This window comes from Marmota monax, unplaced genomic scaffold (genome assembly GCF_021218885.2).
Source record: "Marmota monax isolate L192 unplaced genomic scaffold, Marmota_monax_Labrador192_F-V1.1 WCK01_AAM20220418_F8-fsc00027, whole genome shotgun sequence".
In the NCBI taxonomy this organism is placed as follows: domain Eukaryota; kingdom Metazoa; phylum Chordata; class Mammalia; order Rodentia; family Sciuridae; genus Marmota; species Marmota monax.
Genome location: NW_026694617.1, coordinates 2,032,996 through 2,059,100, shown reverse-complemented (window position 1 = coordinate 2,059,100; position 26,105 = coordinate 2,032,996). Strand labels below are relative to the sequence as shown.

Below are 26,105 nucleotides of genomic sequence, written 5' to 3'. Positions count from 1 at the left end.
GTCCTGGGTTCTTGGGTTCAAATCCCAGTACCACCAAAAAAAATACAAAAAGAAAGGAAAAAGAGCCACGAACTCCCAAGTTGACAAAAGGTGTTTTAGTAAATGGTGATTAAAACAAAACTTTAAAACAAGTTTCATGTCAGTTTAAAATAAAAAGTTTTGGGTTCAAAGACAAAATCTTATTTGTGATTAGGTAATTTCTTTAAAAGTACATTTTTTTTTTTTTAAGCAAACGCTTGAGTAGAGAGGTAGGAAGGTGTGGGATGTGAGATGTGAATTGTGGGCATTGGGACAAAAAGAAATGCTCAAATAATTTTGTATGAAATAAGACACAGAATGGGCAAAGGGATAAGAAAACTACTGTTTCCAAAGAATGTTGAACATCTCAGTTTGTCTTGGGTCACAAGTTAGGGGCAATAAGAAGATGTGAACTTAGATAATGCAAAATTCTTAATACTGGAGTAAGGACTTGGGCTTTATTTTCCGTAAATAAGGGATCCACAGCAACAGAGATTTCAAGTAGGAGATTCCAGAGATATTACAGAAGTAGAACAGATAAAATTTGATAACTGATTGAAAGCTAAGTGAAAGAAAGAAATAGAAGTGAAAGATGAGGCTGAAATGGAGGTCAGTGAGGACTATAAAGATTGAAGAACTTAAAAATGGACTTTCAGTATCTCCACTCATTTGTTTATGAAAAGGGGATTTCAAAAGCATAACCAAGATATTTGACTGATACAAATTTTATTTTTCATGCTAAAATTTTTTATAAATTTAATTTTGTCATACACAATTACAAGAGTGACAGTTACAACTGAATTAAAAAAATAGGATTTGGGGCATTTCTATTCATTTGCTATTATCAATAAGCATGTTTTATTACATGAATAGCAGTAATAGTTATAATTACAGAATTACTCGATAAGTAAATTTAATAAATGTGCTATTATAGAAGTCACTACATAATATAAACAAAGTAAAATGCCAAATATATTTCACAATGAGAACTGAGGGTTAAAGTCTAATAATACCATCATTGCAATACCTGACCAAGTGGGTCATGTGAATGAGCAAGCATTCCAAATCACTGTCCAAAATCTTTTTTAGTTCAGTTCTAGAAGAAAATGTAACATAAAATACAAAGACATGGCTTGCTGTTATCTTACATCTAAAATCAGCCATTACATAATGAAATTTTGGATCTTTTGCAACTTGGTATTTGTTCCACCTCACACAACAATTAGAAGATAAATAGCACTTGTAGTACTTAGAATCACCCAACCATAGCTGATACAGTATCTCCCAGACTTCTAGTTTCTAAAATTCTGGGGGAAGTGGGACACTTTGAACTGTAATAGTCTACATGGTAGTAATATTACCTTTGCGCCATTGGCCCAATACTAATTCTTTTTTTTAGTATACAAAATATGCTGAAAACATCTCTCTTAATTAAACACATTTCAATTAATGTAATTAAATAGAAGGCAACAACTTCCTTCTAGAACAGTTAGATTTAGCTATGAAAAACTTGCCATATATTAGGTAAATTAACTCATGAAATATTTTTTAGGGTTAAATACAGACCTTACTATGTTCTTCAATTTAGAATCTATGCTAAATGTGTGTAAAAAGAACTATAGACATAATTGTACCAGCAGTTCAAAAAATGGAAACTACCATTTTTATCCCTATAGTGACTTTATTTCAGTTGATTTTAGCCAAATTAAGGATAAATTTCAAGAAGCCACTGTGAAATTTGTTTTCTTAACAAACACAAAAATACACAAATGTTCATTCTAATCAGAGGTTTCAGATGACAACTGAAAGTTTTTACTTTGATGTAAGTACATCTGGAATACAGGAGTTAAATTTTGATCCAAGCACATCACAAACATATGTTGTTTTAATGTGACAATAAAAATTTTAAAGAAATATTTAACAGTCTTTTTATCCCACCATTTTGAGCACATATTTTTTTTTCTTAAAAATAAAATGGTTTACAATAAACATCTCATTTAAAATCTGATTTTACAAAAAAGTGAGAGAAATAAAACTAATTACTTTTAGATGCACTTGAGCCAAGTAGTTGCTGCTTCTAGTTACTGTGAGCTAGAAAGCATTACCTGGTGACATTATGGTAAGTGACCTTTTGGTTATAATCTAGTAACTTGATGTTCACTGCATATTGCTTATCAAAGAAGACTGGTATATATTGGAAAATTCAGAAACTTACATCATTTATAAAGTACCTAACTGAAGCGATTTTCTTAAATAAGAAAAATTATTATATAAAGAACTGTTTTTTCTAACTACTTTGAAAAACAAAGAAAATGGGGGAGAGTTAGATACATGGCCTTTAATGAAATATCCATAATTATATTGCAATAATAAGGCTAAGAACCACAAAAGATTCATTAGGCCAAAGTTTCAAGTCTCCTAATATGTTACTTATATTATGTTTGACAGTTACTTCCTACCTATTTTTATATTGTACTGTCATTTCCAAACTATACACCAGAGGATCTGAGGTGAGTTATATTTTGTTTTTGTGAAATTTTTTAGAGAAAATAATGACCTCATTAGCTTAAGCAAACAAAAACTTACACACAAATAAAACTACAGTCATTTAAATGTTATATACCACAGTAAAGATGGTCATTTAACAATTTTAAGAAATTTATCTGGTATCTAATATTTTCATACTGTTCTTATTTCAAATGTCAAATGCAGTAATCACCATTATTTATAAATAATTTACTGATACCATGTCAGTTTTATCTTTATTGGAATGATCAAGGAGCATTAAATCTTAATGAAAAATTAAGCTGTAGAATATTCTCTAAATATCCTCATTTAAATATTTCAGGGAACAACTTAAAGCCACCATAATCTTATTTCATCAATTCTATTTTGATTGTCACTATTAACCAAGTGAACTTTTCTCTTAATTTTTCATCCCACTAACCTGAGTAAGTAGAGCTTTCCAATGAACATTTTAAATTATAGGGCATAGAGGTGAGACACAGAATAACCAGGTATAGCCCCAATTAAATTATGTACTAAATATGTGATCTCATAGTAAGTCCCTCAATATGTCCATGCTGCTCTTGCTTCTAGATGAGGATCCTATCATCTTCCTTTGGAATATGATCTAAGAAAAACTGCAAAAGAGGGCTAAAAGTAGCAAATGTGTAATATACATAATATTGACACATAAAGGCTTTTTTCAGTGTTGGATTTTGTGAGAATAACCTAACTATTAAATTGTAACTTAAGTTATTCCTGAAAACATTAGAAAAATGTTGTAATATCATTATCATGTCCCTGGGTAAGGTTTAAGAGCAATTATAAAAATATATTAATACCTATCCTATTCTAGTGTGTAAGAAACCACACTGGACATTGACCTAAGAAAAACTAAAAGTTTCATGCATTATTTCCAGATTGATGTTTTTATGGCTATATTTTTGCCTCTCCTGTAATTTTATTAATTTACAGCCTGTTTTGTTCTAGGCTTATTCTTATAGTTACTCAACTCTCTCTGAACATAGTCATAGTGATTTTTTTTTTTTTTTTTGTCTTCTACTGGTCTTTTTGCTTTTTTTAAATTCTAGGGTTTTTTTTTTTTTCCTGATTCAATCTCCATTGAAACTAGATACAACAAAGAGTTTTCATTTTAAATAGTAAAGAAAAGACATTAAAAATTAAATCATACAAAATATTCTTCCACTTTCTTGCTTCTTCAGGGGATACTATGCATGTACTCTAAGAAGGATAAGAGTCATAAACCATCAGAAAAATCTGTTTAATTTATACTCTGTAATCTTCCAAAGTTAAAACATGTAGAGCAGAAAAATCAGAACTGATTATCATATGAGGCATATCTAAAGAATGACTCTGAAGAAATGAATGGTGACACTGATGTAAAGGGAACACAAAAGCAGGGTGGAACAAACAGAAGTAATAAAAGTTCTGCAAGATTTTTTTTTTTTTTCCACATGGAGGGCCAAGGAATACTATATCTCTAGTTTACTAGCTAAATGTGAAGCTGGTCAGGGATGGAGAAACAGAATTAGAAACCCTCCTACAAATACTGGCAATTTTTGAAGTCACAGGATTAGAATGTTTGATGCAAAAGGGGGCCTAGGTCATTCATAGAAATAAATTATGTCAAAATGAGAGAATGTGGAAAAGTAAAAGGAGAATAATTTAAAAACATACAAACACAATCAATATCAGAGAAGTATGTGGTTTCTAGGAAAATGGGAGAAAACACAGCAGAAGAAAAATGAAAGTAAAGACTGGGTTTGACTAGAAAGTCTGAATAAATTTAAATGGGTGATGTGGGTTTAAAGTAAGAATGGCCCAGTTAACAATGGATTAGAAAAAGAATAAGTGGTAGAAAGAAAGAAAGAAAGAAAAGAAAGAAAGAAAGAATGAAAGAAAAGAGAAAAGAAAAGAAATATTCTACCCACTTAAAATGTCTACTCAAGAAAACTTGGAGTAAATGATCTGATAGCTAAGGGGCGACCTGAGTGTATTTAAAGGTCAGAATTAAATAATTAAAGTTTATATTTTATACTTGAAAGAACAGGCTGTTTCAAACCTGCTAGGCACTTGGGGATGGGGGAAGGGAAACCTGATTTCTGTCACTAGGGAACAGAAAAAAATCAACCTCTACCCATTTACATTTTTTGGCATCATACTCAGCTCTATGCTTAGTGGTATGTATTTTAAAATTCCTTAGAACCTGGAAAGTTAAAAGGCAAAAAGACCAAATGGAAAATGGTACTGGAAATATAAAACAGCAAAATGAACATACCAATAATTTATACGTGAACACAATTTTAAATAAAACTAAAACCAAAAGCATATAACTTTAGAAATGGAATCGCGAGAAGGCATCATCATATCCATGTGATGTGCAAAATGATTAGATTTTTAAAACCATAATATAGGTTTTATTTTTATATAGCCATGGCTATTTAATGGCAGAATTTCTTGAATAATTTCTATCAAAGAAATAATTTCCATATCTACAACATTCATAAAATTGGCAACTGGGTACCTATTAGTTGTGAAAAGTGTCTGCAACATTTTTTTTAGTATGGAAAGCAACATAAAAAAAGTGAAGCATCAAAATAGTTTATTTCAAATCTGTTTTATGCCAGATCTAACATATAATTGGTATCTATTCACACTGTATAGGTTTCTGAATTTCATTTCCTATTTTCTTTATTTTTATGATCAACTTGCTTAAATTTTGAACCTGTACCACTTCATTTGATGTTTATTAAACCTGATAAAAAGCCATGCATAGTTTATTTACAATATTGTACATTAAAGGACTATGTTTAAAGATCACAGGAAAATTTCACAAACCTATAACTACTAAGGGAAGACACATGAAACACTTCAGAAGTTTTTAATAATTTTAGGTGCAGAATTTTGCAAAGATTATTTTGGTTGGTAAGTATTAGACAATCACTAGTTTGAAATAAGACAAAATCATGCAAATGAGTAGAATTTCAACAAATTAAAAGCTAAAAATATTTAGCTAAAAGCCAAAATACTGTGTAGTTGAAATACTACCATGTAGTAATGGGAATTTATAAAATAGGAAAAAATGATTATTTTTAAAAGTTTTCCATGAATAATAGGCTTTCAGTAATTTTCTATAAAAACATTCAGAACATAAGTTTCTTAAATTATGTTTATTACCAAAGTCATGTTGTCAGTAAAGGTATGAATTGGAGCTATGACTTTTAAACAATTATTAAGTATAGTATAGAAGTCTCAGTTTTTCCCTTTGTGTCAGGGGAAAAGAAACCGAATCAGTAAATTCATATTCAAGTAACAGATCCTGGTACAAATATATCATTAACACAGAATGGAGAGATGCAATAATTTCAAGTCCACATACTTTTAACCAAACTCTTAAAACAGAAGTGTAAACTTTAGGTTTGTTCAACTTAAGATCTCCTATTAGGAAATACCTCCTTCTTGAGAGTTTGGCAAATATTTGAGTATACTGTCTTCTCTAGTTTCACTTCCTTCAGTTTTTACTGTTGTGGCTGAAGAACATTTAGATATTCAGATTGCCCGAGCTGGTAAGTGGTGTTCCTTCCACAGTCGACATATTGGTACCTCTCCTGGGATATCTGTTCAGAGTGGCCAAAGTATGTTGTTGTCACGGTAACTCTAAAAATAAAATAAACAGGGAGAAATGTTCAATAGTTATATGAAAAGGTTTTCTACAATAAGACCATTTTACACATAAATATCTTTTCCAGGGATTTATTATTTGATTAATGATAATGTTGTAAACATGGTTGTCTTAGAGAATATGTCCCCCATGGACACACAAAAAGAGCTATCTGAGCAAGCTGTATGCAAATAATTACATATAATGAATATTTTAAAAATAGTTATCTTTAAGTTTAATAATATATAGTTCCCTCATCATAAGAAACATGTTAATCAAATATCAATTAATAGCCAAAATAGCAAACTTATAGCCAACAATATTTATTGGCTTACACAACATCCATTTTCTAAAGTAATAACATTACTTCTCCTTGTTGCTGTTTGAGATCATTTATCAAGGTACCAAGGAATTGGATGTTGAGCTTCATTCTCCCTGTTCCAAACCCTGCCATTTTTCTGAGCTCCTTTTTTTTTTTGGGGGGGGGGAAGGAGAACTAGAGATTGAACTCAGGGGCACTTGACCACCCCAGCCCTATTTTGCATTTTATTTAGAGACAGGGTCTCACTGAGTGCTTAGTGCCTCGCTTTTGCTGAAGCTGGCTTTGAACTTGCAATCCTCCTGCCTCAGCCTCCTAAGCCACTGGGATTACAGGCATGTGCCACCGCACCCAGCTGAGCTCTTATAATACAGATTCACTATTCGGTAGCCATGTGATCCTTCATTATTTCTCAGAACAACCATATCCTAATTTGTTAAGTGTGCTAATATTTAATTATATATCATTTTTATAAAGACTTAAAACTCTATTGAGATGGCATTTGTAAAGATGTTGTTTATAATATAAGCTAATGGTATAAATCTAAAATTTTTATAAAAAATCTTTTTCAAGAAAATACTTATACTTACTGCATCATGAGTACAATGTTATGCACTTTGATGGATATAAGTGTGCAGAAATCACTGTTAAAGAAATTAAAAAGCGAATACATATATTAGTACATTACAAATTTAAAATTTTTCTGTGTTAAAGCTAACAGAGATATTATTAAGAATACTATTTAAGAAGTATATTTTGATTGAATATTTTCTATGTTCTAAATAATGACTGGTATATTCATGACTTTTTATTCTAAATATATTTATGCATTCATCCCTGAATTTATACAGTTGTTTTAATGTGTGCTACAATTACTTTTACATTTTGCTTACCTTTTAACATTTTAGTAACCAGTTTGCTAGTTACCCAGAAATTATATATCAAAAGATGATGAAATTTATAATTAATTATTTTTATTTAAGAAAACTTATTAATCATTTATACCCAATTTAAAAGTTTTAGAACTTCAAATCAATATTTTTAATCTTACTATACTAACACATTAATATGACACTATGTTTTATATAACATAATGGCTAAAAGTATAAAGTGACATATATGATCCCCTAATATGATGCTAAAAAATAAAAAAAAATAAATTTCATGTATATAGGTATATATACATAAATGTTATTTATGTTCAGACAGGAAGATGAAAAAAATGATATGAGAGGCCAGAAGAAATATTGCAAAATGTCATATTAACAGATAAGGGGTATAGAAATTTTAAAAGAAAAAGTATATACAGATTTAATAATAAATTATAAAAATCAAAACTTACTACATATAACTCATTTCTTCTGCTATAATAGTAGGTACTGTATAATCAATCTGAAAGGCAAAATAAATAAAAGGGTAAAGAATCAACAGAGAATTGGATGCAAACATAAAAACTTCAAATATATGTCAAAAGTTCAATGAATTAGAAATCTTCCTTCTGAAGAACTTGATTCTAAGATTTTTATCTTATACATGTAACACATTACGAAATCAAGTTTTTGAAGAAATCTGTAGCCCCCCTTCCCACATAATATGATAGACAAGGCTGAGACTGGTGTAACTCATTCCAAGTATTTCAAAAGTGAGGCTTACTTGTTTCATATCAAGTGGACCAATATTGGTTATGTTGTTTAAGCGTGCCTTTCCGATAACTGTTTTTGAAAACTGTACTTGAGCAGTGATGTTTTCAACTTCAACAGAATAATAGTTATTATTCGTTATATTTAATGTGTTCTGCAAAAGAAAGGAGGCAGAAATTGTACATTTACTTGAAAAAACAAATATGCATTCAAAATTAACAAGGTAAATAACTTCAGCTGTGGCTATGCTTCATTTATCGAAAGGGAGAATAGTATCACCAAAAAATATCAAAGAACATTAAATGAACTGATTATTTGGCTTTCTGCATGAGTATTTATGCCTATAATAAAAATTTTAAAAAACAGCCTCAGAAAATATGTAGTGGAATGTGGAACAATGAATTGCAAGAAAATGTATTTGTGGTCTTAGCAAAAATCAACAAAAATAATTTAAAAATTTCATCCACATTTTTACTAACTTTCATACATGTTTCCACCAACTATATTAGTATTTCTGATTCTATTAAATATAAGATGGGCACTTAGAATGTTAACAGTATTGAAATAAACTTTTTTGTTTAAAGGAAATTGGTATGTTAACTTCACATGCTAATGGGCATTTATACCAGCTCACCATGAAGACGTAGGTTAGATTCAAGCACGGTTGTACACAAATGTGGTTGCATTATTCCTGTACTTATATGACAGATGAGGTTAGTTTCCTCATTTCTAATTCACAAAGATAATCTCAAATTACTTTAGAAATTAGCCAATGAAAATAAGAAAAATATTAAGCTAAGAAATAACAGATAATAAGTAAGACATTCAAACCAGGAATAGGAAAAGATCCCATAAACAAAATCAACAGACATGAAATAATAAATATAGAAGAAATATTTATAAGGCAAATAGCAACAGTTATCATCTATTATATACAAGAAGCCCTTAAAATTTGGATGGAAAAAAAAAAGACAAAGGTCAAATTGAAAATAAAAAACAAAAATGACATACAAGGAGATGCATAAACATATCAAAAAGGACAAATCTAAAATTTTCAAATTCATTTATAGTTAGGAAAAAGTTGATTTAAGTAAAAACAGAATATTACTTTATATTCATCAGGCTAGTAAAATTTGTAGAAAGTGATGAAGTCTATTCCTATTAGGGATATGGTCAAAGATTTCTTTTTACATTACTGGTAAATATTAAATGTGAAGTGTTACAGCCTTTTTGATAAATAATCCAGCAATAAACAAAATTTATGTAAATCTTATGTAGCCATCACAATGAATGGATTAAATCTAAATCAGATCAGAAGTTATTTCCACAATGTATTAACAAGTGAGAAAACCAAGGTGTATAAAAATGTGGGAAAATATTATGTTTTAAAACAATTTTAATCTAAACATGTAAATCTGTATGTATATTAATATCAATATGGAGAAAGAAATGAATGCTATAATATGGGATAAGTGGACAGAAATCAGTCTTAGTAAAAAAAGAGTTAAAAAAAAGAATGTACTAGAGATTAGCAACCAATGTCATGTCAGTTTCACTTCTAGACAATAGGAAAGGGGTGGTTAATTTGAGGTCAATGGATCTCCTGAAGCAGACTAAGAAATGGGATTGAAGAGAACATTAGAACCCTCTCTATATGCAAAATAATGTTGGTTTATGTGTTTTTTTTGTTATAAGTGTCCATAATTGTCATTAGAATACCAAAGGGAAAAATGATGCAAAACAAGTTGAAAACAAAAATACTAGGAGACTTAGAAAAAGATATATGGAGTGTTAGAAAACACACGGATAACGGTGAAAAAAAAAAAAACAACAACAAAACAATAGGACGAACGAAAATTTGGCACTACAGGGAAGATTTTTTTCAATCTTTTCTTCTTTCTTTTTTTTTTTTTTTTTGCAGTCTCTGGTGATAGAACTCTGGGGTACTCTGCTTCTGAGCTACACCCCCAACTCTTTATTTTCAGACAGAGTCTTGATATGTTGCTGAGGCTGTCTATGAACTTGAGATCCTTCTGCCTCAGCCTCCCAAGTTGTTGGAATTGCAGACCTATGCAACAGTGCTTGGCTACAGAGCAGTTTTTTTGTGCTGAAAGCAGTAAGGATTGATTTAATTTCTAAGTCAAATGGGTGAACAATCATCAGATTTAAAATAAAAATAACTTAATCAGAGGTCTTAAACTATCTATGATCTTGAATTGACAAATTTACTTTCAGTAGTTTATTCTAAAGAAACAACCTGAAATAGAAACAAAGTTTAAGCACAAAGATGTTTTCTGAATAAATATTTGTAATAATAAAATTCACATAAAGGACTACATGTGACAATTTAATATGGAAAAATGTGGTGTGTTCTCAGTTAAAATGTGCATGTGTATGCATGTGTGTATGTGTCCTTTATATATAAATATATAAGAGAACGACAACAACTGTTAATATAATGAATATGTAATATGTGAATGTATATATGCACTGTCAGAAAATATACAGATATGTTATAGTTAACTATGTTACAGTAGGAGTAAAAATCTTTATATGTCATAGGAATTTTCAATGTCTAATAATAACAATTACATAGTTTCATAAGCATAAAGACAGAAAGTGTGACTATGATATTGTGACATATATTTTTTGGTTTTTACCCACTCTTCCTGGCATAGCCCTTGTTATTTCCTAAATGCTAGAACAACATGGTTAAAGTATCTGTCCTTTTATCCTTGTTCCTGAAGCAGCTGTGAAAAAGCTTCACAGCAATAAAGGTGAAAGAGTCTTTTGTTACAATGCCAGGACGCATCAGGCCTCAGAAGGCACAATCTCTTTCTTGACCTTCCTTTGCCCACCTTTCACGGGCTCCTTCTTTTCCCCATAGCAGAATGTAGAAAGTGGAATTTTCTTTCCTAATGTTAGTCACAGAAACTAAAATCATTCTCTAATCTTCCCCTGCCTCTATGTCTTGGAGATGGCCATTAGGAAATTCTCTGATTCACCTTGTCTGAGAGATCAGAAGACCCTAACTTCAGAAGGGGTCTGCACCATCCCTGGAATAAAGGGGTGCTGCTCAGAGAGGCCAAGCAGAATTTGTACACACAGATCTTGTTGGGTTTCCTCATTCAGTTCATATCCATTTTGTCCAATCAAAACTGTCCATCTTCAATCATGCGTATGTAATGAACCCTCCATAGGAGACCAAAAGAATAGGGCTCAAGGCATTACTGATATAAGAACACATGGAAGCTTACAGGAAGGTGAAATGAACTCATCCTGTACAAAGTATGGTGCACTCCTACTCCCCAGAGTCAGAGTCCTGCTCACTGGAACCTCCAAGACTCCTACATATCTCTATCTGGCTGGTTAGTTACATGCTTTAAAATATCCTCTATTGTCAACCAGTGATTATACGTATATTGTTTCCCCAAGTTCTATGAGCTGCTCTAGCTATTAAATCTGACCCAAGCAGAGGGTTGTGGGAACCCCAAATTAACAGCAATTGACATATGAAGTGGGGAGCAGCCTGGTGGGACTAAACCTTCAACTAGTGAGATCTGATGCTACCTCCAGGTGGAGTCTGTATCCTCCGGTATCCTCTGCAGCACTGTTATAGTTTGTATGTGAGGTATCCTCATAAAACTCATATGTGAGATAGCGTGAGAGGGTTCAGAGGGGAAATGATTAGGTTTTGAGAGCCTCAATCTAATCAGCAAATTAATCCCTGACAGTACTGACCAAGTGGTAACTGGAGGCATGTGGGGTGTGGATGGAGGAGGTGGGCACCGGGGGTGACTTTGGGTATATATTTCTGTCTGGTGAGTGGAGTCTTTTTCTCTGCTTCCTATTCATCATGTAAGCTACTTCTCTCTGCCACACTCTTCATCCATGATGTCCTGCCTCACCTTACACACCAAGGAATGGAGCCAGCCTCTCATGGACTGATACCTCTGAAACCATAAGCCCCTAAATAAACCTTTCCTCATCTACATTTGTTCTGCCCAGGTTTTTCAGTCACAGCAGTAAAAAAGTTGATTAAAACAAGCACTGACTGCCTACTTGGTGATGGGGAGAAGCCCCAAATATCATGGGATCATAGAAGTAATCTATATTGTTTATGTATAGTAAGAGAAACTGCTTTTTTTCTATATCCTCATTAACTAAAGGAAGAAAAAAGTAGTATATATATCATTACTTACATTTCTATTTATTTTTTTAAAAGGCAATATAATTCTGCTTTTCAAAATATTGTATGGAACCTATTGGCCTCTTATCTTAGTGCCTGCTAGTGAAGCCTAATTTCATCTAAATAGTGCTCTTCTTATTAAATGTTCAATTTTTCTTAATTGAATTATGAGGCAGTATCCCTAAATGTGTGAATTCCTACATGATTATTTAAACTAAAATATCATGTTCAAATACATTGAAATTTTTTAAAGTCACTTTTTAATTATTTATTATTATTTATTTGCAGTATTTAATACCAGAGCAGACTTTTCAAACAGGCCAAAAAAATCTGGGTACTTTTTTAAACAGTGTACAAAAGTGAGAAAATTATAAACAATAATTTCCCACCCATATATAATGCTTTATAATTTAATTAGCCTTGCTATGTTTTATTCACATACATATTTTTCCCAAAGATATAGTTTGTTTTTAAGCCCTCAGATTATCAACTTTTGATATTAAGCAATGAGGATAAATGGATCCATGGAAGTTTTTTTTTGTTTTGTTTTGTTTTTTCCTGTAATTAGGGAGCAATACCATTTTAACACGCTATTCCCCTTTACTCTCTATCCCTCCAAAACTTTCTCCTCCCAAGTACCACAACAGTCATCTGCCACAACATTAACTACTTGTTTCTACAAGGAAAATCAACCAATTCCACTGTTACAACCAAGCAGATTACTGCCACACTGCCACACCTTGGGCCTGAAGCTATAAATGACTATGAAAGACATGACTAATATATACATTCCCTTCTAATGACAGGGATAGCAATCTATGCTCTTTTTATTTTAGTTATTTATTTTAAGATAATTATTTTACACTGAAGCATTATAGTTATACATAATAATGAGATCAAGTTATATGCATGTACAAATATGGCATAAGGAATCCTGGCTCCTTTTAAACAAATATTAATGTGTAAAAAACAGATAACCCAATCTGATTTCTTTATTTTGGGAATGGGAGGCTAAAAGTTTCTTTTGAAAGTACTGTACTGGGAAACACAGAGGACATTTTCACATATACCAACATATGACAGAGAAATCAAAGAGCTATATGTATCTGTACTTTAAACACAATAAAGATATGATCTACTAAAATAATGAGAATCATATTTCCCAAAATGCAAGGGAGTGGAAATGGTACATTTATTACATCTACTGAATCAACTATGTTAATACCTTGCTTGGATCTATTTGGAATCAAATGTTGAAAAGTAAATTATTTGTAAGACTTTTTTTTTCTTTGTCATAAATTGTTCAGTTTATTGTACCCTCCGAAAGAAATCTCCAAATGTCAAATAATTCTGTATACACAGAATTGCCAGTATTGGGCATTTTCAGCAGAATCAGACATGATAGAGAAGGGTCAATATAGCACAGACAAACAAAAAGTAAATCAGCCTGTGTCACATTTAACAAATATTATCTCAATACTAAAGGTGCTGCTTAACAAGATAAAAAATGAAGTAAAATATTTTTAATACAAATTTGTACTTACTGTGATATTTAAATATATTGTTCGCTTTTGAACATCATAACTGACATATGCTGATTTTACGCCAATGTATTTCACGTCGATAGAGCGAGGGAAAAGGAAAAACACAGCCAATCCAGAAAGGAGCAGACAGACAAACACAGATGCCATCACATACAGCTTTCTGAAAAGCAAAGGGGAATATTTAAATGTATGAGAATCAAAAATTATATAACAATGTTTGGAGAGAGATTTTCAACTTGAATTTTTCTTCCATATATCACACTGGGAAAGAAAACATGTATACTTTTACCATATTCTCACACCCTAAAACTATTGGGGTGAGTTGCTCTGAGTCTAAAATGTTCTCCTTAGAAGATGAATTCACCCTTTTGGAGAACGGTATTTCAGGCTTACAATAGTCCATTTACTAAAGTGATTCCCGAACATGCTTCATATTAGAATCAAGCTTAGGAGCTTTATAGAAATAGAGATTTCAAGATTTCCTTACTGAAGCAGAGTTTTCACATAGGAGTTTCACAATCTTAAGATCCCCTAAAGTCATAGCTCATCAGATCGGCCTATGAAGTTCTTAAAAATAAATATATAACGATTTGTCCCATTAATCTCACTGAATATGATCAGTCTTCTGAGTTTCCTCATGCCAAAATATTTATAAACTCAGTTTAAAAAATATTGCTTACACTAGTCTAATTGGCTTTGAAGATGTTGTTACACTGTTTTTTGAAATGAATTAAAAAGATAATATTAAGCAGTATAAGACAAGGGCAAGGGAAAAAATAGCCCCCACCCCCAGCAAAAAAAAAAAAAAAAAGGCTGAAATACCTGCCTTTACTATCCTCCTAATGCCCTAGAAATGTCTCTTCTTATTTTCTTTCCAATCTCCACACAAGAAAATTTCCTTTTTTTCTTCAAGGTTATCCTCTTAACTAGAGATCCAAATTTCCTGATTTCTTCAATATAGAGTCCTCTGCTGAAAGTCCCTTGTTATTCATCTTAAGTCTTACATGTCACTTATTTCATCTTCTTTATATTCTAGTCATAACAAAAAAAAATCATTTTATCTTTTCTTCCACTTTCTCCTCCCCCAAAACGTTCTATGCCTTGATGAAGTTAATATTTGTGTACCTCAAAAGAGCCTCCTGAGGATGTATTCTTTTTTTTCAGTATTTTAAGTTGCTTACAGTAAAAACAAAAAAGTGCAAAATGGTTTATTAAAAAAAATAAAACAAGTAAATAAAAATTTGCCACTTACTGTTAAATCCATGCTAATATACTGAGCAAACAAACCAATTATCACTCATTTGTTTTGGACTTTCTCAGTCTGAGTAGGGCAGTGATCACTATTGGATTACTAATAAGTACTTTGAATACATGTTTATAGTACCTACAATATACCCAAATACCTAAAAGAAATATAAAAAGAGTTTAAAATCAACATGATAAAAAAATCTGAACTTCAATGGATTTTCTATACAATACTGTTTTATTTTTAATTACTTGTGGGCAGATGAGTCCACTAGAATCAATTTAGCGCTTAGGGCCTATAAGTAAGCCTTAGTTGTGAATATATGAACCAGTGTTCTAAATTACTTTGCATATTCAGTTTAAACCATAGCAAATATTGAACCTGATGGGACAATAAAATAACATTCCATGCAATATTTCATTCCAAATTGAAAATGTGGCTATTTCATGACAATGTATATAGATCTTTATTATAAAATTAATTAGTCCTGTTTTTCCTTATGATCCTAGAGAAAGCAAGAAAATCCTGGTACTTACATAGTGTTAATGAAGTTGTGTGGTATATGTGGCATCAAGTTAGAATTTAATTACCTCCATTCCCTACCTGCACTATTTAAAGTAATTTACTCTTTTACTTTAAAATCTATAGGTTTTGAGGATTAAATAATATAGCTAAAGTATATAGCCAGAATAATAAATAAATAATTTCATAACTACTTCAAATATAACTTCAACTCATATGCAAATAAAGACCCAAAGTTGTTTCTAAAATAATATTATTTTAATACAAGTTGAGAAACAACTTTCTGGCCTTTCTGGTGTGAGCTCTGCAGATTATTTTCTCTGCTTCTACAGAGTGGTCTTCCCCAGGTTCAGGGACTTTGTGACATACTACACTGATGAAAACTGAGCAGCAAGTTAAGAGCAGTCTCTGCAGCTCTCTACCCTCTGCTGCTCTGCCCTGCTTGCTCCAATGATCTTGTTTCCAGGACTCACATAGCACCAGCTTCTTGCACCAGGAAGACTGCTACACTCTGCCTGGGTTCCTTTTCTTGTGCTGTAGTCTGGAACCTCTTTCCAGACAATTAGTACAATTATAGGGCTTATCACATTTGTTTTCTTTTTTCAAGGAATGACTGTCCTGTGCTGTCTGATGTCAACTGTGAAAGTATTATTTCATGTATTTATCCAGTTTCTTAGTTATAGGAGGATAAATTCTTAGTTAGGAGGATAAATCTAGTCTGTTATTCCATCTTCTTCAGAAGTGGAAAGCCAATTTATTTGATTGTATCTTTTTGCTTTTATGCTGAAAATCTTGTTCCTTAATGGCATTTACATACTTATTTGCTTTATGTATAATAATTTCAAAATTATATCAATAGTACTCCTAACAATGCAACTATTGAATACATTTTAACATTTGTTGTGGTTCCCTTAGATATTTATAATGTATCATTAAAAAGTAACATTCAAAATACAATAATTTCACTGTGCCCTGCCCAGCCACCTATAAACCCAGTGGCTCAGAAGGCTGAGGCAGGAGGATCACCAGTTCAAAGACAGCCTCAGCAATGGTGAGGCGCTAAGCAACTCAGTGGGACCCTGTCTCTAAATAAAATACAAAATAGGGCTTGCCCAGTGGTTCAGTGCCCCTGAATTCAATCCTGGGTACTCCCTCCACCCAAGAAATACAATGATTTCAAGTTATGTGTTTTAACTTTAATGTACAATATAAAGATACACACATATACTATATATATGCAAATAATAGATAACTATAAATATGTATGCATACATGTAATATACATATGTACATAATTCCAAAGGTCAAACAACACACACACACAAACACACACACACACACACACACACACAGATTTTACTTGCTTACCTGCTCATTCTTCAAAGTGAACAGGTAAACCAATTTTATCATTTTTCATTTATCAATGTATATGTTTTTTTTTTTTTTTTTTCCCCAAGAAAACAGTTTATTAAAGACAATGTTCAGCTGGGTTGTAGCTCCTGCCTGCAATGCCAACTACTTGGCCCAGGTCAGAGGATGTCCAGTGCAGGGAGCCACCTTCCCAAGCAGATCTCAGCAATGGCTAAGCCTCTGGCAGTTCCCCACACACCCAGTCTCCCCTGGGGACCCTTTGGAAAGGGGGAATCAAAGGCACAGGGAACCCAGACAACACTGAAAAGTCTGTAAATCTCTGAATTCCCTCTGTAGCTGAGGGTTAGGTTTGGACATTTCCCCAATTGGAACGTGACTGGCCACTAGAAATTAGGCATATTGAAAATAGGCTAGAGTTAGGGGTACCCAGTAATAATGCCTCTAGGGGAAACCACATTCCCATCTCACCCCTGCATGTCCTCTTTAGTGGGCTTCCTAGTAGCTTAATAGGGTCCATAAGACCAGGGTTCTCTACCCCCACTGGCAACTCAATATGCTAGTCTTATCTTCATGTGAACAATTAGCTGAGGCCAGGGTGGGCAGTGCTCAAGCCTGTAATCCCCAGAGGACTGCAGCAATAGTAGGCGAGCCTGGACAATTTAGCCAGACTGTCTCCAAGGGCTGGGATGTGGCTCAGTGATTAAGACCACTGGGTTCAATTGCAGGAACCAAAGAAGGAAGAATTAGCTTACTCTGGGGGCATGAAGTCTTATTGAGGGCTGGACATTGGTGCAGAAGTCGCAGACATCCAGAAGTGTGGCTGTGCAATTCAAAAGGCACACTGGCTCCCTGAGGCCTCCTCAGACAGCAAATGTATATGTGTTTTCAAATAAAAATTTGTTCTGGATTTTACACAGTTCTCCCTTTTTTCCATTCTAATACTGTGTAAATGTAATAATTTACTAGTTCTCTATTATTGGCTACTTTTGTTGTTTCTATTACACATTGGCATATTGAATAATTTGTGCAAATGCCATATACTATATTTGACAACTATCCTTAGAATAAATTTTTCCAGGACCCAAGAGTAAATGCATAAGTAATTTTGCTAGATAATGCCAAATTCCCATTCACTAGAAGGGATGAGTATATGTGTTTTCCCTTAGTGTTGCCAACAAAATATGTTGACAAAATTTTGTACTTTTGCCAATCTGATAGAAATAGTTTCTCAGTGTAGTTTTAATTTGCATTTCTTTTATGAATAAGATTGAACATTTTTTTTTTAATTTAAAGGTCATCTGCATTTCTTTTTTTGTGAAATAGCTGTTCATAGCTTCTGTTCTTTTTTCTTTTGGTAATTGGCCCTTTTCTTCTCAAATTTTAAAACTCTGTGGAGGAAGGGTATTGGCCCTGTGTCTAATATGATTTGCAGACATTACTTCCTAGTTTGCCATTTGTGTTTTAACTTTAATTAACATTTTGTTTTCAACCTGTAAAAGTTTATCTACACTGTTTAAAATTTATTTATCTTCCTTTCATCACTTCTGGATTCTAAATCATAGTTGGAAAAATATTCCCACTCTCAGGTTATAAATGATTTAACCCAAATTGTTTACATCCTCATATGTCACATACATTTTATAATAAAGGGTCAGATTGACTGTTGGTAAAATTCTTGGTTCATTTTATTTCCATAATTACTAAATGTGCTATGCTTCAGCTTATTTATTCAAAACACTGTCATCAAGAAGTAATGTGTCAATTTGGTTGTACCCTTAATGAATTAATTGATCATTTTGCCTGAATGTTAAAAGAGATTTTTGCCCTTTTTTTAGTCTTTAAAGTCTAAAAACTTTATTAGTCTGAGTTATTTTTAGGATGGTGGCATGTCTTTTTAATATGTAGGGTCATGTCTTCTTTTGCTTTGGAATGTTTTCCTGAATTAAACCTTTAGTTATTTGTTCAGTTGTATTTCTTTGATTTTCTTCTTTGTAGGAGCTCTAATGACATGCATGTTCAATATTCTTTATATTCTATGTAATTTTTTTCTCAAATCTTTCTCATTAATTTGTCTATATGCTTTCATTTACCCCTGTTTACTCTCAATTTCCCTTACTTCACTATTTAGAATATCTTTTTGCACTTGTGTTCTTCTAGTTTTTTGGGGGAAAAACATATTTTTCTAATTATTTTAAAGGGTCTATATGGTTCACATTCTCCTACTGTTTAGTTATCACATTTGTGAGCTTTTTAATTTCTGACTTAAACAGTTCTGTCATTTAGCTTCTATATTTTCCTTAATTTTTATAGTACATTTTATATTAAGTTCTCATCTTTTTCACAAGCTTTTATTACCTGTTAGAAATTTTGGGGGTTCCATCCCTGTTGTTCAAATTTAAATAAGAATTTTTTTTTTTTTTTTTGCAGTTGTAAAAGAATGTTTCATGTAGGGAGATGGAGATGGGACAGGGTTCTAGGTTCACTGCTCAAGGGCTCATCTCCATTAAACAGATGGCTTCCATGCATATTCACCTCATAGATCTGAGATTCACTCCCTAGTATTTGAAACCTTTCTCTTATTTTTAGTTCCTGCCCAGCATGAAGTGGATCCCAACCCCAACATGTGTGTGTGTGTGTGTGTGTGTGTATATGTATATATGTTTTTTTCCTCCCTTCTCCTTAGAATGTATGTCTTTCCTTTCATAAATGTTTCTGTTGAGGTCGTCTAAGGTTTTGGAGGACTGAGGATGGTCTAGTACCTTATGATTTTCTCAAGCCCTCTATGGCATTTTTGAACTCTCTCCAAATTAGAGCATGTACAGTGTTCCCATTTTAACAAGTTATTTTTGAAAGTATTCTGAGTCAGGTTCTTTTCTTTGGGACAAGTATCAAGTATTTACTCTGTACATCAGGATTCTTAGGAACTCCCTTTCATTTCCTTTTACAACTGCCACATAGCTACTAAGCATGTTTGGTTCCTTGTCATCACCATAGTCTGAATACCCATTTTTATTTGTAGTTGATAGGAACACCTTATTACCCATTTTTGGATAAAAAGGATGTGTATGTGTTTCCTACTATTATTCTAAATCTGATTTAATAAGTGACTTGAGAATATGAAGATACCATGCTGCTTTTCAGACCTTGCCCAGACAGGAATCCTTTTGTATTCAATGACATGAAGCATATGATGGAATAACTTTACAAGTGATAACATCTTTCCTCTTAGTAGTCTTAGAGTAATTACTTATACATAATTTGAAAATAAAAAGATAAAAAAAACAAAAACAAAAATAGAAAGCACTGACATTTTTCTCATAAGCACTTACGTTCTTCTTGGTCTTAATCTCTGATCACTATATGGAATCAATGCCACCAACTGGTTTTCTTGCCCTTAAAGTAAAAGCAGATTTAGAGATTTATTAACATGATTAAATAAAAATAGTGATACTCCATTATAATCTGATTTGGAAAGACCAGAATACCATTTGGCTCTCATCTCATTTCTTAGTCAACAGCTCTCCAAATTTTCAAAAAAGTATACAGCGAAAGTGTACCATGCTTTTTCACGTTAGATGTTTAGCTAATAAAAATATATAATAATGAAGGCTCTGTTACTGTTTTATCCACTGAAAAAAATCTAAAAAGTCCTAGCTTTCAAATGATCAGAATTTACCAGGCCTTCCCTCAACTCCACTGTTTCCCATTAAGACTCTGATTTGGTGACATAGTATAGTGATAAAGCCACATCAGTGTTTATGGTAGTGTAATTCACAATAGCCAAGTTATGAAACCAGCCTAGGTGCCCTCCAATAGATGAATGGATTAAGAAAATGTGATTTTATATATATACATACATATATATGTACATACATATATAGTAGAGATTTTCTTAGCCATAAAGAAGAATGAAATTATGGCATTTATCAATGGATGGAAATGGAGAACATCAAACTAAGTGAAATAAGCCAGATTCAGAAGTCAAGGGTTGAATGTTGTCTCTCTCACATGCAGAAACTAGAACAAAGTAAGGGGGAAAAAGAGGAGAGATCAGATACCATATGTATAGAAGGAAGACCAGTGGAAGACAGAAACTGCGGGGAAAGGAGGAGGGTTGAGAAAAAGGAGAAGTAGAATGAATTTGACAAAATTATACTATGTGCATGTATAAATATGCCACAACAAATGCCACCTTTATGTGTATTAATAAAGCAACAATTAAACATAAATACATAACTAAATAGAAGCAAGACCAGTAGAGTACAGGAAGAGTAAAGGGAAGAGGAGGCAACAGGGACTAAAATGGAACAAATTAAATTTCATACATGTATATTTATGTCAAAATGAACCCAACGATTGAAAAATCATATATTAGGGAAATACAGTCACAGGCTTGAGAATAAAAAGAAAAGAAATGAGAGAAATATAGTATGATTCTTAGTATCATTAAGGACCACTTGAGATTAGTAATGAGACCAGTGACCTCTTAAAGCTTGAGACTTAGAATATATCCATTTTTATTTTCAAGTGGAATAGTACAAGAACCTCTAAAGCAAAAGAGGTTTCAGGAAAGAGAGATAGCAACATGTTTTTCTGCTGTCATTCAGATAACCAAATCAGAGTCTTTGTGTGTGGTATGTGTGTGTATGTGTGTGTGTGTGTGTGTGTATACTTTTATTAATTAATACTGTATTTCCCTAATTCACACCCTCAATACAACTTTTTAAAAGCACAATTTCATAATTTCAACTTTAGTCAAATTTTTAATATTTTCTCTCTCATTGTTATTCTTGATTCATGATATGTAATAGAACAGAACTTTCTGTTAGAAAAGAACAAGCCTCTATTACCATATTGATAAGAATTCTGAGATGCCCTAAATTAAGTCACAGGCCAGAGAATGAAGAGAAAAGAAATAATTCACAGAATCAAGCTAAATCAACAACAAAAACCTTTCTACATTCCTTTCCTTATGGTGAAGATTATCTATCAAGGCTACATTTCATTCTGCTTTAGGAACTATCCAACCATAAAGTAGTAAAAATTTCTCTTTTTAGATTATCATCCTATCCCAGGATTTTGCCTGCTTTATGTTGTCCTATCCTCAAATCTACAGCTAATATAGATTCAACATAAATAATTTTATGTCTCTTCTCCCAAAATTTTATTATAAAATACCTTGGCCCTAAGGTCCAGTATACTTTATTTTTTTTATTTATTTTTTTATTGGTTGTTCATTATTTTTTTATTGGTTGTTCAAAACATTACAAAGCTCTTGACTCCACACTGATGAAGGCTCGTTCTTGCACTTGAATTCTAGATCCTTGTAAAAACTGCTTATTAAAAGTACTTACTTTGATGTCAAATAGGCATCTGCAAGCACATATGTCCAAAACTGATCTCCTAATCCGTGTTCTGACAATTATACACAACTCTTCTTTTCTCTGCTATAATAAACTGCTACTCCATTCTCTCTGTTGCTCAGATGAAAAAATTTAGAGCCAAGCTTGATGACTTTCCAAACTATAGCCGAGCTGCCAAAATTGGTCACATCTCAGAAACATAACTAGATTGCTCAAACAGCATCCCCCCATCTCTTGTGCATTAATTTCTTCACATACAAATTTTTTTATTCTCAACTAGCTATTATTCCCACAAAGATAAAACCATTGCATTCACTGGCCAATGCAAATGTAAACTATTTCACCTCTAACTCAAGACATTTCTCAGACACTTTGGTATAACTTCTACTGTTAATCTATCTTTCTTTCAGTGTCTCTCCAGGGTCACAAGTCTACTTACCACAGAGAACAAAAACAGCCCAAGGTGCCTTTATTATTTTTACTTATTTCACAGCAACTAAAATAGTCTACAATGAGCACATTTCCCTCTGACTTTGCCTATGGTACACCACAAACTGAGTTTTTTCCCCTACTTCGCTCAACTTCATATACCTTGAAATTCCCTTTAGGAAATAGCTAACTAGGACATGGGCAACGTACTACTATTCTTTAGCAGTAAGTAATGAAATTACAAATGTTGGATCACCAAATTACTTAAATTGTTTCCAATAAGCCAATGTTGCAAGGCAATTACAATATGACCTCTAAAGATGGCAAACAGCACTATAAACTTTTCAGTGAAATGACAATGCATATTGCTATAATAGAAAGCAGGAAAGAAAAACTACTGGACAAGTGAAACCATTTTCATGACTGTTTTAGGAACCTTCATATATATTTTTTTTTTCGCTGTGTCCCTTTGACTGGATAACTGATAAGCAGTTTTAACTTTAATTTTGAAGCTTTTAAAATTGAGTTGCTTAGACCCAGAGGTTCTATAATATTCAGGCAAATGCCTAAAATCATTCTTTAAAGGAAAAATAATATAACAACACATACCCCTAGGAATTCTTCCTGTTCCTTGACAAGTGGGACAAGTGACACTATCTCTTCCTGTAAATTCCACATATGGAAACTGAGAGACATCTCCATTTCTTCCATCTTCATTATGGACTTCATTATTAACCAGTCCATTTCTCATGTTTTCAGTCGATGTGATTCCATCATAAGAATCTTCTTTACTTGTATGCAAAGGCAAATGAGAAAGAGACTTTCCCATGTCTAATGAAAAAGAAAAATCTTACAGTAAACCTCAGGGGGAAAAAAAGTACACTTAAACTCTATGAGACATTTATGCTAATCTAATTACTTCAGAAGAAACTTGAAGAGAAAGTTCAAACTACTTTTCATATTAGAATTAAACCCAATCAAAATCATGTCTGAAACAAGGAAAACATTTACTAGAGTCCAAAAGAGTCTTCATGCTACTGGGGAAAGAACGCAGGACCTTGGGAAAGCTAGGTAAGCACTCTACTACTTAGCCATATTCCCCAGCCCTCAGAAATGTAGAAAAAAAGTCTACACCTTCTTAAATAAAGCAAAGACACATCCTACCTTTTCTTAGAATAAAGCAAAGACACATTCTACCTTCAAACCAGTTGGCACTAAACGCAAAAGTGCTTTAGAGAAATGAAACTAATTATTATAGGTATCACTAGGTAATTTCAAAGTAGTACTTTTTACTCATTTAAAATTCACACTACTGAGAAATCTTCGCTTCCATTGTTAGATTTCTTATTGAGAATACTCCAAAAAACTAAAAAATTCCAAATCATAGATATTCTTCTTTTGTTCAACACTTGGCAGTTAACATTATAAATTTAAAATTCTAAAATACTAAATATAATTTACCAATACAAAAAGCAAAATTGAGAACATTAACTTCAAAATTTTAGGATAACAGTATCAAAATAACATGGAAAAAATAAAATATGAATTCAAAAGCCAAATAAAAATAAATAATTATTAGGACCTCTCCAAAAAACGCCTGCAGTAACATTGCAGTTAAGCTTATACAATTTTAAGGCTAAAAAGAATTTTGAAAGTCACCTAATACAACCTGATGATATTTTGAGAAAAAAAAAATTAAAGGGGAAAGCAAACTTGAAAAATAACACAATTCCACTCTGACTAAATTTGATCAAGTACAGATTATTATAGACATTCATACATATATTTCTTTTCAAAATTCTCATTTATTTGAATAAGGAAAACTGACACTATTTCAAATTACCCCACAGTATGAAAAAAATTTGCTTTCTAAAATTGGTATACCACATATTTATTGAAGTTACTCATAATGCAAGGAGCAGGATGAAGAAATCATACAAGTTGAATACAAGCTTAAAATTGTAGAAAATGGAATAAAAATATTTTTTCATTATTAAAAAATATGTACACACTGTCCACATAAGTTCCAAAACATAAATGACTCATGCTTCCTTAAAAACAAACAAAAAAAAAGTATTAATCTGGCTCACTGACATTAAGTGAGGGCCAAACCGCATTTGCCAGCCACAGGTGGTTCAGGGGTGAATGCTAATCATCACTGTCCACACCCACTGTGACCTTGGAGTCTTGGAACTACCAGAACTAGGATCAGTCTCAGAAACAAGCTTTCAGGTGCACCCTTTCTGGGCTGTCAACACACCACGGGTGGAAGGTGCACCCTATTGGAAAGCCTTAGGGGAAATGACTCAGAGGACAAGCCAAGTGGCTTTTGGTCCTGGCCTGTTTTCTATTCTAATGTAACCAACCACCTTGATTGATTCTGCTTTAGGCAGGTGTTTGGACAATCGCCCAGACTTTGCCAGGTATTAAGAATCCCTGCCTTGCCTACTACATTTTCTTCACAACATTGACAAATTTAACCACTTCATTCTTGGAGACCTATTGGTATTCATAAGGAATACTAGACCCCTTTCTCCCTTCCTCCTGCTCAATATTTCTATCGCAGTCTCTTGCTGAAAAAAACCAACATGGTTCTCAGGTTCTGTTTCGAGAGAGGGGGGAAAGATGAATACAACACTCTAATTTAAATAGATCGTGATCTTTCTGTGCATAAACTGGTTATAGTTCCGAAAGGGCACGAAAACGAAGAAAATCAGCACCTTTCAAAAAGCTCCATATACAAAACCCAGGACATAGGCTACTCTGTAAAGGTTAAACGTAAGATCCAGGCAAGTGTGCAAGAAAAGAAAACCGTTTCAAGAACAGAAAAACCAAGGGCCACCTGGCCGTTCGAGGTGTGGGGGCCTGGACTCAAATCTCAAGCGCCAGGAGGGGACAAAGCCGGTAGCTCCCAGGCAGGAGGCTGAGTGCGGGTAAGAGGAGGTGACAACACCTTCATCACTAGCCCAGCGCGGCGCCGCGACATCCGGCGGGCCCTGATTCCCCGCAGCCTCCCCTCCTCCACCTCCTTGACAGGCCCGGCTCTTCGCGAGGCGCGCAGCTGGGCCCCGCAAAGGAAGGGGGTCTGGGCGCTGCGCGTCCGGGGTCTCTCACCGGCACGCGGGGCGCTGCGCAGTTCCGGGCTGCTCCGGGCCGGATAGGCCCGAGGACAGGGTCACGGAGTCCGCAGTCCCAGTTGCTGGGGGTTGGAGCGAACGGCCTAGAGCGTCCGGCAGCAGCCGAGATGGGCGGGGGAGGGGCGGGACAGCGAAGGCCT

The 26,105-nt window shown here is 33.3% G+C and overlaps 1 protein-coding gene across 1 annotated transcript; it reads right to left on the bottom strand.

Moving 5' to 3' along the window:
- Window positions 1-727: 727 nt before the first annotated feature.
- On the bottom strand, window positions 728-26,099 carry Tmem106b (transmembrane protein 106B). The gene is made up of 8 exons (XM_046422426.2): window positions 25,943-26,099; window positions 23,438-23,659; window positions 20,366-20,429; window positions 13,898-14,057; window positions 8,178-8,318; window positions 7,867-7,916; window positions 7,115-7,168; window positions 728-6,201 (listed from the first exon to the last, which is right to left on the bottom strand). The coding sequence occupies exons 2-8, from the start codon at window positions 23,655-23,657 to the stop codon at window positions 6,063-6,065; spliced, it is 828 nt and encodes a 275-aa protein (XP_046278382.1). The 5' UTR covers window positions 23,658-23,659; window positions 25,943-26,099; the 3' UTR covers window positions 728-6,062.
- Between the last annotated feature and the right edge of the window lie 6 nt (window positions 26,100-26,105).